Source organism: Crocodylus porosus, unplaced genomic scaffold (genome assembly GCF_001723895.1).
Source record: "Crocodylus porosus isolate Cpor-Errol unplaced genomic scaffold, CroPor_comp1, whole genome shotgun sequence".
Classification (NCBI taxonomy): domain Eukaryota; kingdom Metazoa; phylum Chordata; order Crocodylia; family Crocodylidae; genus Crocodylus; species Crocodylus porosus.
Window position 1 is genome coordinate 44,704,726 of NW_017728918.1, and position 18,407 is coordinate 44,723,132.

At 42.0% G+C, this 18,407-nt stretch overlaps 1 protein-coding gene across 1 annotated transcript in view; it reads left to right on the forward strand.

Moving 5' to 3' along the window:
• The window catches only part of HCRTR2 (hypocretin receptor 2), a 59,908-nt gene extending 48,972 nt beyond the window's left edge, over window positions 1-10,936 (forward strand). The window contains exons 5-7 of the mRNA XM_019537547.1: window positions 876-1,096; window positions 6,062-6,183; window positions 10,347-10,936. Of these exons, the coding sequence (XP_019393092.1) occupies window positions 876-1,096; window positions 6,062-6,183; window positions 10,347-10,573 (570 nt within the window). The 3' untranslated portion in view covers window positions 10,574-10,936. The remainder of the gene's footprint in view (window positions 1-875; window positions 1,097-6,061; window positions 6,184-10,346) is intronic.
• The last annotated feature ends 7,471 nt before the right edge of the window (window positions 10,937-18,407 follow it).

Below are 18,407 nucleotides of genomic sequence, written 5' to 3' on the forward strand. Positions count from 1 at the left end.
TCTGAGAGAAACCATACCACAGTCTTCCTGTATTCCAGGGTGCTTTGCTTCCTACCCTCCTATAGGAAATTGTCACTCACTGGACTCTACTGCTCTAGCCGAGCAAGGAGCAGAATATGGCTTCTTCAGAATGCCCCATGTTGAGCTGCAAGGAGAGATGAGTTGACCCTGAGCAATCTGGGTCAGGCAATCAGGGATTCCCTGTACTTTGCTACTAGTCTGTCTCCAGGAAGATGGAGGGAGCCTGCAGAGGATGCTGAGATATGTTCCCAGGGGCTATGCAGCAGCATCACTGAAAACTCTCTCTTTTTCAGGGGCTCAGCAGTCAAATGTCTGTTCAGGCATCTAGGGATACATTTTTCTACCAGGATAATTGTCCCAGATCACTGGAATGTGTTTATGCAGTTGTAGTTTGAAAATCACTCTGGTCCCTCAACCCCTTGGCCAGAATCACAATGCAGGAAAAAATGACTACTTTCCCATTGCCTGCCCCCTCTCTCCTCCCCTGCCTTCCCGCTCCCCTTCTCCCCACAAAGACCTTTCAAAAATAGTGTTCAAATCCCTTCTGGGCAGTTAGGTAACATGTTGAAAATATTATGGGTATTTGAAAAGCTATATACCCTGGTTTGTATGCATATTTTTGTATTTATGTGCACACCAAAATAAACCTATTATTAACAGCTTCTTAAATTTATTTATTCTCCTAATTGAGCAGTGTTTGATGACTGCAATCTATGGGAAAAATTGGCAGTGTAAAACTTTCTGTCAGCATATCCCCCTTCTCTTTTAGCTACTCCCTACAGAGTTTGTTTTTCACTGCAACAAATAGAGCAAATATCCATAATGAAGTTTCCACTTACTCTCTGTTCTTTCAGATCCCAGGAACTTCTTCAATAGTTCAGAGAAAATGGAAGCCACTACAGTTTTCAGCACAGCCCCGGGGGCTGGGACAATCAACAAAGTCAAGGATTAGTGCTGTGACAGCTGAAATAAAACAGATACGAGCAAGAAGAAAAACAGCACGTATGCTGATGGTTGTTCTCTTGGTTTTTGCACTTTGCTATCTACCAATTAGTATCCTCAATGTCTTAAAAAGGTAAACTTATCCAGAAATAGTTAATACCTTAGGAAAGCTTTTTGTCAAAAAGAAGTTTTCTCTGATACAATTTGATTCATTCGAACTGACAGACACCCACATAATGCAGGAAAGAATCTGAGCTAACCAATCAGCTGGCAGAACTTTAGTGAAAGATTGTAGAACCATTATTCATACTGGCTTTTATTTATGAAAATTACCTCATTTATCTCAACTTCCATGCCCATTTCTTTTTGTGAATGCACTCAAGGGCTGTGTCCATATGAGCGTGGATGTGCAGTATATGGCATTGCAGCCCCATCCACACAGTGCACATGCAGGCATTCCCTGAACTGTTACTTTTTAGTACAGAGGGTTGGTGGGGAGGGACAGGAGGCATCCCTGGGAGATCTGAAAGGTAAAAAAAACTCCACACCTTAAAAAAGTGACATGGCCCGCGGTTATGTCCCAGCTCTGCCACTGATTTGATGTGGGATCTTTGGTGAATCATTATTAGGTGCCTGTACACAAATGCATGGAGCCTGGGAAACGAGTAGGAAGAATTGGAAGTCCTTGCACAGCAGTGGAACTATTACATGATTGGAATAACAGAGACTTGATTGGATAGTTTACATGACTAGAAAACTGTCACAGATTGGTACAAACTATTCAGGAAGGACTGGCAGGGGAGAAGAGGAGGAGGAGTCACACTTTATGTAAAAAGAGCCATATTATTGCTCAGAGTTCCAGTATGAAACTGAAATAGGCCGTTTGAGAGTCTCTCAGTTAAGGTCAGAGGGGAAAGCAACAAGGGTGATGTCATGGTGGGGGTCTGCTATAGACCACCAGGCCAGGAGTAAGTGGTGGATGAAGCTTTCTATAAGAAGCTAGTGAAAGTTTCCTGATCACAAGCCCTGATTCTCTTGGGGGACTTCCATCACCCTGACATCCGCTGGGAGGGCAATACAGTAGTGTGCAGGCAATCCAGGAAGTTTTTACAGTGTCAGAGACAACTTCCTGGTGCAAGTGCTGGAGCAGCCAACTAGGGGCCATGCTCTTGACCTGCTACTAAGAAACAGGGAAGAATTGGTGGGGAATGTAGTGGATAGCAACTTGGGCAGCAGTGACCACAAGATGATTGAGTTCAGGACCCTGAGGAAAGGAAGGATGGCGAACAGCAAAGTAAGAACCCTAGACTTTAGAAAAGCAGACTATGACTTACTCGGGGAACTCATGGTCAGGACCCCTGAAAAGCCAGCCTTAGGGGAAGAGGAGCCCAGGAGAGCTGGCTGTACTTGAAAGAAGCCTTACGGAGAGTGCAGGAACAAACCATCCCGATGCACAGGAAAACTGACAAAAGACCAGCTTGGCTTAGCAGAGAACTCTTTAGTAAACTAAATCACAAAAAGGAAGCTTATAAGAAGTGGAAATTTGGACAAATAACTAGGGAAGAATATAAGAGCATTGCTCCAGTATACAGGGATGAAGTCAGGAAGGCCAAAGCACAATTGGAGTTGCAGCTAGCAAGGGATGTGAAGAGTAACAAGAAGGGTTTCTACAAGTATGTCAGTAGCATGAGAAGGATCAGGGGAAGTGTGGGTTCCTTACTGAGTGGGGGGAGGCAACCTAGCAACAGAGGATGCAGAGAATGCTGAAGTACTCAATGTCTATTTCACTTCAGTCTTCATAGGCAAAGTCAGCTCTCAAACTACTGCATCTGGCAGCACAGTTTAGAGAGGAGGTGAGTAGCTCCCAGTGGTGAAAGAACAGATTAGGGACTATTTAGAAAAGCTGGATGTGTACAAGTCCATGGGGCCAGATGGGATGCACCTGAAGCTGCTGAGGGAGTTAGCACGATGTGACTGAAGAGCCATTGGCCATCATCTTTGAAAACTCATGGTGATCAGGAGAGGTCCCAGATGATTGGAAAAGAGCAGACATCATGCCCATATTTAAGAAAGGGAAAAAGGAGGATCCAGGGAACTACAGAGCAGTCAGCCTCACCTCAGTCCCTGGAAAAATCATGGAAGAGATCCTCAAGGAATCCATCTCAAAGCACTTGGAGAAGAAGGTGATTAGGAACAGTCAGCATGGATTCACCAGGGGCAAGTCATGCCTGACCAACCTGTTTGCCTTCTATGATGAGGTGACTGGCTCTGTGGATGCAGGGAGACCGGTGGATGTGGGATACCTTGATTTTAGCAAGGCTTTTGATATGGTCTCTCACAACATTCTCACAGGCAAGCTAAGGAAGTACAGGCTGGATGAATGGTGTCTGGATCATAGGGCTCAGTGAGTAATAATCAATGGCTCAATGCCTGGTTGGCAACCAGTATCAAGTGGAGTGGCCCAGGAATCAGTCCTGGGGTGAGTTTTGTGCAACATCTTCATCAACAACCTGGAAGATGGCATAGACTGCACCTTCAGGAAGTTTGCAGATGATACCAGTTTGTGGGGAGTAGTAGATACACTGGAGGGTAGGACTAAGATTTGAGTGGCCTAGATAAACTGGAGGACTGGGCCAAAAGAAATCTCATGAGGTTCATCAAGGACAAAGTCCTACACTTAGGCTAGAACAATCCCATGCAACAGTCCAGGCTGGGGGCTGACTGACTGACTGACTGGGCAGCAGCTCTTCAAAAAGACATAGGGTTGACAGTGGACAATAAACTGGATATGAGCCAGCAGTGTGCCCTAGTTGCCAGGAAGGCTAATGGCATACTGGGCTGCATTGCTAGGTGTCTTGTCAGTAGGTCCAGGGAAGTGATTATTCCCCTCTACTTAGCACTGGTGAGGCCCCATCTGGAGTATTGTGTTCAGTTTTTCTCCCCCCTCCCCCCAACTACAGAAAGGATGTGGACAAATTGGAGACAGTCCAGTGGAGGGTAACAAATATGGTTTGGGGGCTGGGAGACATGACTTATGAGGAGAGGCTGAGAGAACTGGGTTTATTCAGTCTAGGAAAGAGAAGACTGAGAGGGGATTTAATAAAAACCTGAAAAGGAATTCAAAAGAGGATGGAGCTAGACTGTTCTGAGTGGTGGCAGATGACAGAACAAGAAGCAATAGTCTCAAGCTCCACAAAGGGAAGTTTAGGTTAGATATTAAGAAGAATTTTCTCACTAGGAGGGTAGTGGAACACTGGAACAGGTTACCCAGGGAGGTGGTCGAATCTCCATCCTTGGAGATTTTTAAGACATGGCTGGACAAGGCTTTGGCTGGGATGATCTAATTGGGGATGGCTCTGCTTTGAGCAGGAGGTTGGACTAGATGACCTTCTGAGGTCCCTTCCAGCTCTAACTTTCTATGATTATTAGATCTCAGTTTTCCCTCCAACACCTTGACCATTTAGATTGTGAACTTTTAGGACAAAAACACACTTTTGCACTCTGTGGGTACATCCAGATGAACAGGGGTGTGCACTTATAGGGGCACAAATAATAGCTGCACAAATCTGCACCACTACTTTGTGCTGCAGTGCACACCCGTGCACATGCACTTTGCTGTGGGACATATTGTCCCACTGTGGGCACACTGCCCATACCCAGGTCCTCCTGGCCCCTTCTGTGCTGCCGGGAGTTGGCCAGGGCACAGAGTGCTTCAATGTGAAGCTAGCCTGCAACCAGCCTCCACATTAAGGCACCCTGCACCCCAGCCAGCTACGGAGCAGCATGTGGAGATGGGGCAGCCAGCAGCCCAGGGCTGTTTGCCCCCTTGTATCCATATAACTTGGCATGAGGGCTCTGCAGTGGAATCTTAAAATTTAAATTTTGAAAAAAATATCCTAAAATAAAAACTCCCTTTTAAATGATATTTTTGTTTCCGGCAAACAAATGGCTCAAATATTTTGTTTTTTATAGAGGAACAATTTAGAACTGGAGACAAAGTGTGTGTGTGTGCATGTGTGTGTGTGTGTGTGTGTGTGTGCAGGGGTTGTTACCTTTTATCACACTGGATATCATTTGCTACATGTATGAGAAGCAGAAATAGACCCCAAACTTTTGGTCTGGTGTTTCATTTATTAAACAACTAGTTTATTTGCAAGGCTATAGATTTTCCCAAAAACAGGTAGCACACAAACCTTTATTGTTAATCAGAAGCAAAAAAATATACAGATTTTCAATGCCTCTGAGATTGAAAAGCATGCCCAAAATGAATTTAAGTCAGTGAACTGTTTTTTTATGGTTATTTAATTAAAATAAGAGTAATCAGTGAGCCAGTAAAGTAATAGGCAACTCAAGGAACAATATAAAGAATCAAGAGTTTTGTCATGTCTATCAACCAGAATAGCCATAAAACGTGGTAGTGTTGTAGCCAGACATATAATTTTGTGGTTACATTTATGTGCTCACACAACTCCCAATAGGAACAAAAGGAAGAAATTGGGGAGACTGAGGAGGGATGACACTGTTCACTATCCTATAGTGACTCTGATTGAGAAGGATATGACCATAATTTTGTCATTGCTAGGGAGGATTATATTAAAACAGACTGAATTATCTGGAACACATATAGTTTTCTGTTAAATGTTGAATGCCAGGTACCATTTCTAAATTTATAATTGTTCATATCATCAGGGTGCAGTGTTTGGGAGGAAAGTATCATCCACAATCATCATGGACATTTTTTGCATAATCCACAATGATTAAATGTGGTGCCCTCCTACAAAAGGCAGGCTGTGGAGAAGAAATGGGATATTTTCCAGAGTCACTCAAGTCTGGCTATTCTGAGCTGACAGAGCTATTCAGCTGGCATAATTCTAACAAACCTCCTTAACCAGAAGCTGGACAAAGATCCTACAACATACAGACTCTGGTTTTGGGTAGAGTTTTTGCATTTTCTAGAGAAAGCTGGCTGTGTTGATCTAGGGATTTCTGGCAAATGAGTCTTTGAAATGGCATTCAAATAAAGTTTTAAATGATTTATATTCAGAAACTTATGCCTCACCTCTCAGAGTTTTTCTCTTTTTTCTCCTTTATTCTGCAGGGTTTTTGGCATGTTTAACCATGCTGATGACAGAGAGACGGTGTATGCCTGGTTTACATTCTCACACTGGCTTGTTTATGCAAACAGTGCAGCAAACCCTATTATTTATAATTTTCTCAGTGGTAAGTTTCTAGCTGATGTTAGGTTTCAAGGTTAAGGTTTAGTTTAAGTATAGTAAGTGGTAAAAATATGGTAGAAGTCTTACCTGGTAATTAAGAACAGCACAACTTACCATAGGGCCTTAGCTCTAAATCATGATTTCAGTACCACTTTCAAGCATTCTGTGGGCTTTAAGTATCCTCATTCACTTTAGGGGAACAAATATTTGAGTAGGAGTGGCAGAATCTGACCATGAGGAAGGGTCAGAAGTATTGGGAAGCCCTGAGTAAATAGAGAAAATTTCTGTTTAATTTAGTTATTCCTCGTTAGGCCTCAACTGGCAGGAATCTCAGTGAAAAATATGGCTTTTTAGAAGGGATAGAAAACAATAAATATTTTTTGAAAGGTTTTGAAAAAATAAGGAATTTCAATGAACATTCCTAAATGTTATATTCATAAAAGTATATTTACCAGTCTCTCTTTTTTTTACCTGACTTTATTATTAATATGAGATTGTTGCTAATAACAAATATGTATGCTATAGATCAAGGACACTTGTACATGTGAGGGGGGTTTAGTTCCCCTAAACTGAAATGGTGGATTTTTAATGGGTTGTTAATTCTGACCCAACATTTCAATTTAGGAGCTTCCATCACTGTTACAAAGCAGTGACAGCCTGCTGTCAGCTTATACCACCCCCTCCCCCTCCATCATGGGCAGGCTCCACCCAGGAGAAAAAAAAGTAGTCAGGAGCCCAAACGTTTTTTTTCTTTACAGAGTCTGCCTGCCTTTTGAGCAGCTGGGAGGTGGGGAGGGGGAGCTGCCAGCAGCCCCTTGGCTGTGGGGGACCCTGGTCCTTCCCTTCACAGTGGCAGCACCCCCCAGGTGGCATCTGCCCACTAGCAGCCTGCCTGGGTACCCTTGGGGGTCACTGGTGCCACGGAGGGAAGGTCCAGGGCCCCCCCCACTTCTTTTTTCCCCCCCCGATGGAGCCTGCCTGTGTACGCTTGTCACAGAGGGGAATCCTAGGGGTGGCCGTGATCTCCCCTAGTGCCCCCTACCGTGCCAAGTTTACTTTAAAGCGCCCTCGTTCTCGCCCACCACGTCTTGATCTTATATATAAATAAAAGGGAGGCTGCCTCTCGTCTTCTTGGACACAGTTCTACTCCTGTGCATTAGCCATGTTGCACTAATGGGTGTTCCTGCTCCCCAGCCTTATGGGCTATGCGTGGTTCCAACAGCCCCTTTACCATGCCCCAAGCCTCGCTGATGGACCGGACGTTGTTCGGTCAGTCTCGCTCTCTGCACCCTCTCTGGCACTCAGGCTCTCTGCGGCCCTCATCTCTCACAGTGCCCTCTGGCGCTTGGGCTCTCCGCATCCCTTGTCTTGCAGCTTGCACCCCACAGGTGCTCTGGCTTTCCACAGCCTTGTCTTGCAACTGCGCCCTCTGGCACTCGTCAATCTCTGCCTCTTTGCCTCAGGGCTTCTCACTGCCCCCTTTGCCTTGGGACTTCTCACTGTCAGGTGGGTTCACGTGGCCATAGCTGTGCCTGGCCCCAACTCTCCTCCTCAGGGTCTCAAACCCCCACAGCTGGGCTCATGCCTGGCCCTTTGCTTTAGGGCTGGGGTCTGTGCTCCCCAAAGTGCTGCACCTTCTCTGAGGCCAGGGTCAGTACACCCCCAAAATGCTGCGCCCTTTATAGCATCGGGGTCCCCATGCTACTTTGGCCCCCCTCCTCCAACCCAAACCACTGGTTGTAAACAGCAAACAGAAACGCAAGCCTCTTGGCTACAACAGAAATTCAAGCCACTTAGCTATAACATTAGTCCTGCCACATCAGGGGTGCTCTATCCTTCCCCCAGTCTCACAGCTATACCTGCGGTCTAGCCTCTCCTTTTTGGTCAGTCCGGCAGAGCTCCTCCCTCTATGGCTGCTAACAGGGAACTGCCTGCCTGGCCTCAGCCTGGGAGTTTTCTAGGAGCCAGGCCCTGCCCCTTCCTGTCAGCTGACCCACAGCAGTTGCCCTAGCAACCCATAGATGGGCTCCTCTCTTATGGAGCAGTATGTAGCAGGCATCTCAGTGCCCTGCTACACACGTCCCCTCTTTATAGGAGCAGAGCACCCAGGTGCTCTGCAACAGAGCTGCTGATGGGTCATGCAATCCTGGGGCTGTGAAGGAGCCTGGTGCTTCCTTCCATAGTTGTGGTGTCCCCCAGGGCCACCTGGGCAAGGTGCTAGCTGGGTGGGTGCTGCCCCAGCTCACGGGCAGCACCCAGCCCAATCCAATGGCCCAAGGGGCATTGGAATCCCAGGTGTGCTTGGGGAAGCTCAGGCTTGGTGGGCTTTCAGTGCCCTGTGCACTGTCCCCACCACCTTCCCACTGCCTGGAACCTCCCCAGAATGAGCTGTCTTGCTCCTGGGGCAGTGCAGGAAAGTGGTACTAAGGTGGCTGGGTACGCTGGTGGCTGGAGAAGGTGCCAAGATTGGTGCATGGGACACTGGAAGCCTGCTAACCCAAGCTTCCAAGAGCCTGCCTGAGATTTTTGTGCCCTGTGTACCATCCCTGCCACCTTCTCTGGCCACTACACATGTACATGTGCACAATTTTTTTTATCCACAACAGGACAATTTGCCCTGATCAAACTAAAATACATCTGAGAAGATCTAAGTTGCCATACTCAAATTTTGACTGAAAAAAGTGGACCATATGCACACTGTGGCATCATTATGTTAGATAGATGATGATTTCTCATAACTTTTTATTATGTGTACATGGCCCCAACATCACATGTACAAGTGCCCCAAGTGAACAATCTTCAGAAGTGTGGTTCAGATAGACCTTAAGTAAACTTTTGGATGTTCATCAGCATGTCAATGTCTTCAAAACTGGCTTAGAAACTTTTTTATGCTAAGAAATAAAAGAGCATTTAGAAGTGGGCAAACTCTTATTCACAAACATTTGTTTCTTCTTTCAGCTGAAATGTATTAGTTTGGAAGCCATATTAAAAAAGGAAAAACTATCTAAAAATATTAAAAGAAAAGGTTAACCATATTTTTTTGAATGCATTCTGAAGTTAAATTAAGACCTTACATTAAATTCTAGGACTTTCTTACTTTGTCTGAATGGGTTCATCAGATTCTAATCGCCACCATAAGAAGTGGCTCAGATCCCTTTATGTAGGCATTTAGTTATATTGTAACATCATTTCGGTTTCTGGGTTCCTCAAATATTCATTATGCAATCTGTTTGGAAAGTAAATTTTAGGTATCCTCTTTTTACTGATGGTGAAACTGAGAGATGAATAAATTGAGGGTATGATCACACAAATATAATGATTCCCTTCATAAAATGATAAAGCTCCAAATTTACTAGTGTGTAATTTTAGCTTATGATACTTATGTAGTTTTAGTTTTGGTTTATTTAACATGGTTGTCTGCTTTAGTAAGGGACTGGACTTCATAATCATGAGCTCCATATAGTCCTGTGTTTTTGTTTCAGTTTCATCACTGTAAATCAAGTCTCAGCTGAAATGTAGGAATTTATATTGCCATGGAACTAGTGTGAGATCAAAATCTGGCCCTGAATAACTTGTCCAAATGCCAGATATACTGATTTTTCTCCCCCCATCCTCCTTTTTTTGTGTATCTTTACTTCCATAAAGCATTGCTGCAGCAATTTTAATAGGCTATAACATTTTTAAGGAACATAAAACATTTTTTTAAACATTTGATTTAATATATTGGAGCTCATGTGCTTCTGATATTTTAAATTCCCATTTTCTTTGTAAATTGTTCAGGATAAAATAGAAGTTACTTATGTTCTCCCATTTCACATGTCAGATAATAATACAAACATTTCAATACATCAAATTTCACTTAAAAAATAAATTGTCGTTTATTCAACAAACCACCTAGGAGAGAGCGACAGGAACTGTTCTACTCTGCAATATAAAAATAATAGGATTTATGCTGCACTTAATATAAAACCTGATAAAAAGCGTAATTTTGCAGCTGTTTCCTAAACTTCTCGAACTGCTTTTTTCCCCATGGTATAAAAAGAGTACTTGACTGTTTTGGACATGTTTTAGCACTAATTAACCACTCATCTTCCATGTTCATGGAAGATAGATAAAAGCACAATGTATTTGGATAACGTTTTCATGCCTGCCTTTTTTAATCAACAGGGAAATTTAGAGAAGAATTTAAAGCAGCATTTTCTTGTTGCTTATGTGGCATTCATCATCACCAGGATGAGCGTCTCACCAGAGGGCGTGCAAGTACAGAAAGCCGAAAATCCTTGACCACGCAGATTAGCAATTTTGATAATGTTTCAAAACTTTCAGAACACGTTGTACTGACTAATATAAACACAATTCCAGCAAATGGTACTGGACCTATTCACCACTGGTAGTATACTTATCCTGATGTCTTTTAATGCCTTTGTAAATTAAAATTTGGTCATGCCTCCAACAGTCTTTTTACCAGTGTCCAGAAGTCTACAGGGCAAAAAGGAGTTTAGGATTGCAAACTAGCAGTAAGCAAAATTGTTACATAAGCTATTTTATACATTAAATTACAACTTTAAAAAAAAACCCAAACCTTTAGAAACATAATTTACTCTACTTTTAACATGTCTAAGATATGTGGGGAGAGAGTATTAATTTTTTGCCTTACTATGTGTATTGGGTCCCTACTTGCTTTGGTTTCCAAATAAACAGCAGGTATCATGAAATGTGTAAAATTGAATTGGAATGTTTTTGCAATAAGCATATATTCAACTTGTATCTGATTCTCTAAATATGCCAAGATAGAGATGACTTTCTCAGAAGAGATATGTTAACTAAGCTCTTTTTTTTAAAATGGAAAGTAAAAAATAATTTCAATTTACCAACTCTGGAGATTATCAGAATGTCAGATGTTGGATTCGTATTGCATTCCCCCCAGTTCCTTCAGTTAGTGGAAACAGCTGTATAATTTACTGTTTGATGTTCCTTTTCCCTTTATATGCCATTAGAGCTCTCCTAGGGTAACAGAGTCCAGAGTCTGTGTGGTAGGATTTTTGCTTAATGCTACTGGCAAACATTACACTTTCTTGATAGTGTTGGAGCACTATAGTATAAATTTTATAGCAAAAGCCATATCTAGGCCTCATATGACTTTGGTTTAGTTCACTAAAGGGCCTTTTCACTGCAGAAAAGCAGTGTTCCAGTTGGGAATCACACAAAGAGATTAATAGGGGTGTGCAAAGTGGGCAGTATTAGATCTGGAATGGGATTTGGCCCGATTTGGGGGACAGTGATTCAGTTCACTGATTTGAATCACTGTCCTGATTCAATTCATCTGAATCTGAAGGTTCAATTCTGATTTGGAGAATCAGTAATTTAGCCGTAGACACAGCTTTATATGTTTTTTCTATGTAACTTGAGGTACCAGGCATGGCTTATGAACGCTGAGATGGTGGGGAGAATGGAGCATCCCACAGGAGCACAGGGAGGGTCAGCTGCCCAGTGCAGGAGGGACTCCTCCCCATGGCCCTCTGGCTCAGCGATCAGCCATGGGGGGACCCCAGGTGCCTCCCCAGACCTAGGAGACACAAATCACTGAGCTGGGGGGTGGGAGGCTCCCCTGTGCACTCAGCAGCAGACCCGAAAGTGGACCTGAAGTTCTTCTGGTCCACTTCTTGGTCCACCGCAAAGAGCATGGAGGACCCCCTTCCCCCCACCACGCTTCCATGGGATGTCCCGTTTGTTCCACCATCTCACTGTTCACAAGCCATGCCTGGTACCTCGAGGTATGTAGAAAAAACACATAAAGCTGCGTCTATGGCTGAATCATCAAATCTCTCCAGATTGATTTGGAGGCTTCTGATTCAATTTGGAGAGATTAATTCGTCTCCTGATTCTATTCAGATTTGAAGATTCGGTCACTGAAAAGTGTCTAAAATTCTTCTAGAAGACTGGACTCGTACATTAGCTTTATTCTATATTGTGTTATTTACTATAGTAGATATCCTCCAGGAATGGAGGAGTAAAGATGATCCCATATTTAACAATAAAACTAAGCAGCAGCAGCAATGAAAATGGGTATAGTTGCAGGCACAGGTCAGGGTGAACTGTCTATAGTTCACTCTGTTTAAACGAATAACCTTGGAACCGTAAAGAGGCTATGTGCTTACCCAGAGTATCCACTTACCCAAGCCGAATATAAGCAAGCAATACTTGTTAAGTACACAACATTGTCATTGTTGTGGCTCCACTTGTGCTTCATTTTTAGGGTTTCTAACAGTTAATTTGGAGGCACTAAAAGAGGCCATGAAAATGAAGGAGGTAGTCTGTTTCTGTTATTCCTGTAACACTATCAACCTTGAAACTGACTAGATCCCTTCATTTTCAGAGCCTATATTAGTCACTGTAGGGGCAGCTATTAGAAGCCTTGATAGCAAAATCAATCATGAAACTAACTAGCTGTTGTCATTCTCAAAGCTTCTAAGAGCAGCCCTTGGAGGTCTGCTTTCCTTTCAACATTTCTGGCACAGTTAAAAAGAGTGTGGTTGGTAACCAAATGGATAATTACTGTTACAGTTAGTATGCAGTTAATAATTAAGTTTCAAAGTAAACTGTGAAGCTGAGAGATGCTATGTACTGAAGTAGTTTATGCACTTAACTGATAAGCAGATAATCAGAGTGTGTTGCAATGTAAGTGATAGGCAACAAACTGGGATTGGCAACAGTTTATGTAGTTAAATTAATGAAGTACCTATGCAGTATGCCTATCAGCATTAGCCATCTCCCAACCACTGTGTAACATGGACAGTCATGATAAAGCCTTTGTATATCTATCTACCTTACATTTTCCACACCTAAGCAGGACCAATCAACAAAAAAGGTGGTGACGATTCAGAACTGGTCTTCTAGATAGAAAAATCTTTGATACTATTTGAACATTTTGTTCAATGTTCATATAGAATAATGTATTTGTTTCACTTGACAAAGTTTATTCAGTTTGGTTTTCCCATCTTCTCACACAAAAAATTTTGTGTTCAGAGGCCGGCTTCAATGGGAAGGTATCCTGGCTGGGGACCAGGCTAGTAAGCCAGTCAACATCTGGTGCTGGAAACATTGCTCCTGCCTACATTCATTATTTTCATTATTCTCACCTCCTTTGCACATCCCCTGATGTGCATGCAATTCCTAAGAATTAGTAGTGTTTTGAGCACATTATCAAATCTTGTTAAGGAACAAGCCAACTTTTCAGCTGAATAGTAAATAAGCAGGATTTGGCACTTAGACCTGAGAGAGTAGCTGGCTTGAGAAATTCTATTTTACCCTTGTTTTATCGAGACATCTGAGCATCCTATGTTCCCAGACAGAATATGATACTTTTAAAGATGAATTTAGGATTCCCAATCAATAGCCAATGCCTGTAATATTCATCATTAATGCAAGAATGTGTTGTGAATCAGACTTTCCCATAGACTTTGGGAAGAGATTGCCTAAAACACTGACAGAAGCAGTTCTAGGTGGTCATGTTACTAAACTTGTCATTAGCTGTGTTCTGCTCAAAGAGGGCCCCAGCCTCCAGATGAACCAATGGCAACTTTCACGAGCCATAAAATAACCTTAAAATATATATTATATGTTACAGGTGCCACGGCCATATACAGCCCATTGAAGTCAGTGGAACTGCACCTGCACATACCAGGGATGAGCATAACTACAAGTTTAGATGAATCAGAGAAAGTTTCTGTGGAAGACACTGGGACAACTGAGAATACAGAGTGGTCCAAATATACCCCTGTGGCTACTAAGCTGACATCCATGGAGTTACATCAAGGATGAATTTGGGCCCATACATTAAAGGCTACTTGAGAATACCAATGTCTTTATACACCATGTGATAGATCACAACAATTAGACAAAGGGATTCCTCCAAAATGACTGCCTCTTCAATTTCCTCTCAATCTTATGGAAACCTACTTACCTCATAATGTGCTAAGAACATGCATCTTTGCAAGTCTTTTTAAAAGAAAGCATTGCATCATGTTTTGTAAATACTGTAGATATTTATTTTATATATATTTCAGATGCCATGTAACATTTTTAAATGTATCTCATAAAGAGCTATGAGTATTTGAAGGCAAAGAGTTAGAAAACCATTTAGTTTACATCCTGAAGCTATTCATGCTGGATTTAATTGTGAGACACAGTTACTCTTCTTATACACTCTTCTTAGAAATTTAACACTTCAACAACTATGGTATACTTTTTACCACATTTTCTGCAGTTTCTCTTGAGATTGTTATTGTGATATTCACAGCTACTCATTCCAACATAACCACATCCTTAGTCATGGAATATTTGTTTTCTCTCTGTAATTCTAAGCTGAGAATTCAGAGCCATCTTCCTTTAAACTTGGGTGCCTAAAGTTAAGCATCTAAAAAAAGCAATCTGATCATAAAAGGTGCTGAGAATCTGAAACTACTGCTCAAATCAATAGGAACTATAAGGGATTGACCATTGAAATTCAGGCTGCTTTAAGACTGGTGCCTAACTTTAGCAATCAGTGTCTAAAAATGTTAGTCTCAGTCAGGTCCCCTGTGGTCTTACTGTGAAGTTGAAAACACCAATTTGTCTCATTTGTTTTTAAGGTTTGCTATTTCAGCTACTGGTTAGGACTTAGATCTTAGTAGTTAATAGATTTTACTGGAAAATTCTTTTTTATCCATGGAAAAAATTGAGTTTTCAGCAAATATAAAAAAGTCAAAATATTTCTATTGAGAAATATTGATGAGGTATCTCACATGAGCTACAGCTTACATGGCTCAAACTTCCCTTACCTCTACTTGAAGCAGTCTGGTCAGAGGTGTCTCATGATGCACTGTGTTCCTCCTTCCTGATAAGGACAGGTGGTGCATTTTAGGAGGCTTAGCACAACTGGACCATAGATAAGAAATGACATAGGGAGCCCCTAAACTGCACCTTGTGTGAGATACTATGACAGGATATCAGAATCAAAATAAATGAACAACATTTTGGGGAAAATTAGATGTTTATGTTTTAATGAAAAATGAGTATTTGACACACAAAACAGATATTTTTCTCACACACAATATTTGTTGAAGACCCAATTTTCCATAAAAATGTATTTGATGGAAATTTTTTATCAGTCTTAGTAATTATTTTTTCTAGGTTTTACTGTGACCAGAGACACTTATAAACTGTTTTTCCTCCCTTCCTTTATCTTTCTCTGTGTAGCTAAGTATTTATAAAGTGCCTAATTACTCCTCTCATTTAACTCAGTGTTATACTTGTATAACTATATAGACTTTGTTTAACTTACTCCTGATTTACACTGCTGTGAAGTGAGAGGAAAATCACTCCTCATCCTGTTTGTATATAAAGTTTTTTAAAGTAAAAGAAGAAAAAAAAATATCTGCGAAAATCATTAAAACAAAAGCATAAAAACCTTCAAGTTCTCCACATGTGTATGTTTAAATTCCCAAACTCAGCTGAAACACAGCTTTCTTTTCAGCCAATGATTTTTTTGCTGCCCCCTTCAAGAAGAAAAGTCCTGACTGTGGGATGAGCAAATCTGAGAGGGGAAAAGAGGTCTGGGTTTTTTGCACAGTGAATGTTGCAGCTGAATTTCTAGTCTAATACCCACCAAAAAATTGTTGGTCATTATACAGAACCATGTAAGTGGAAAAGAAGTGTAGGTGATACATCAAGCATTTACTAACCCATAAGAAAGGTGTGGATGGTCTAAGAAGATATATCAGCCTTGTGAAGGAACTGCTGAGGCTCCTAAAAGTATACTTAAAAAAACGAAAAAGGGGGTGGAGAATATTGTTATCTTGAGTTTGCTGCCCTAAGTTGACAGCAACTCACATTAAAGACTGTGGGAGGAGCAGGGCTGAACCTTAGTTGCCAAACCAAATTAAAACTTGAGTTGTCTTGTTTCCTCTGGTCTTTTAAGGATTTAGCCAAGATGTATAAGGAATACATCTTAATGTTCTCACCCAGTCAGGGAAAAGCTTACATGTTCTGAAATCACTGACCTTTCCTCACTGCTTTAACCTTAACAATAGATTTTTGTGTGAAGATCAGAAGTAAAAGATGAGTCCTATTCAGTGATCTGATAAATATAACTTCATTCTACCAGGAATTTCCACTTAAAAATTACATCTCTGGGAGAGGTATTATAGATTCAGAGTTTATTAAAGGAATGACAGAATTTCTTAAACAAATAAAGCACTGGAACAGGCTATGCAGAGAGGTTGTGGAATATCCATAGAGAATTTTAAGACTGGGGTAGACAAATCCTTTGCTGGAATGAAACAGTTGGTCATGGTCCTGCTTTGAGCAAAGGGGTTGGACTTGATGACCTCCTCCTCAGGTCTCTTTCAGCCCTAATTTTCTATGACAGGCAAAGTCTGGCCCACAGAACAGATCGGGCCCATGGTAGACTCTACTTCTCACCAGCCCCTCTGGCGGCAGCACCTTCTGACTGCCACCGCTGGACCCAGTGACCAGGCACCCCATCCCATCCACCCCATACCCACTGCTGGGGGTGGAACTCGTGCAGACAGGGCATGTGGCCAGGCAGCAAGGATGGGGCTGCAGCTGGGAGCGAGATGGGCCCTTCCTCTCTCCTCCAGCCTGCCCCCCCGACCCCTTACACACCAGCACTGGAGCCCTGGTGCTGAAACACGTTGCCTGGACAGCAGCGTGTTTCAGGACCAGGGCAAGTGGACAACCATAGAGATGCTTTGGCAGCCAGAGAATCTCCATAGAGGACCCAAGCCTCCGGTTGCCTCAGGGACTGCTTTTCTTTTTTAAACTTTGATTTTTTTAGACTCCTGGCTATCCAGGGCTCTAATTTTCTTCCCGCGCTGAAAGTTTGCAGTGCGGGGAATGTTTTTTTGTTCCTGCATGTGCCTGTTGCCCTGCCTCAAAGGGGTTTGAGGAGGGGCAAGAGGCATGTGCGTGCTCATGTGGATGCACCCATAGAGAGCAGCTGGGTAGCAGCACCTCATCCTCTCTCCACTGTTTCTTCAGGTGGGATCCAGCACCACTTGAAGAGAGAGAGAGAGAGAGAGAGAGAAAGAGAGATCCAAAGGTGATCTGCACCTTCATCCCCATTTTTACCAGGACCTTTAAATTGTGCTCCCTCACTATCAAAACTTTCAAATCACCTATGCTCTGGAGCCTGCTGCTCTTTGTTCTTCCCCTCTTCTGCATCCCCTTTCCTGAATGCAGTAGCAGGGAAAAGGAGGGGTCAAGTGGTAATGGCACATGGCCCCTGGGCTCTGTGAAAGAAGGGGCTGAGCATCCCTGATGTTGCCATTCATCACATCCAATTTGACGGCTGTAGATTTCAGGAGAGGGGGATGAGGGAGGTGAAGAGCAAACAGCAGCAAGCTCCAGAGCTGCTTGAAAGCAGGGACTTGGGGTAGACCAGTATTGAGTTCATAAAACTCACAGGATGGACAGAGCTCCCAATAGGACATGCCGGTAAGCTCTGAGAGCTCATTGCACAAGCAGCACAGAGCCAAAACCCTACCAGAATTCATTCCTGTGTCCAGCCAGTGGCTTCTACCAGAAGCGTGTAAGATAAGAAGAGGGCAGGTGAAATAAATAATGATTCTTTTATTTTAGGTGTCACCATATGTTTGAGAAATAACAAATAAAGTACCTATATTTATTAAAGGAATATGTAATTTTATTCTATTTACTATCTAATAGAATAGTTAATTCTATTCTTTTTAAATTATATACGTATTATTTAATTTATATATAAAAATTATATTTAATTTATTTTAATTGTTTAGTTTATATATATATAAATTATTTTAAATTATATATGTATGTGTATGTATGTAATAAAGGAAAAAATATTCATGCAACATCAGGCCCATTAGTCTGACCTCAGTACTGTAAAGGAAAGAATAATTAAACAGAAGGAAATAAACAGACAATGGGATAAAATGAATCATGTCTTAACCAAAAGAAGACTGTTCCAGACTAACTTGATGTATCTTTGGTAAGCTTAATTTTTTTCTAGGCAAGGAAATGCAGTAGATCTTATTTATCTGGACTCCAGTGAAGCACTTTGATATAGTACCTTATAGGAAATCATTTTTAGTTAATGAAAATGAAGATTAATAGAAAAATGATAAGTTGGAAGTGAGAAAATGGCTTGAGAGGTGTTATTTTAAAAAAGAATTTTTTCAAGGGTGAGTCTTG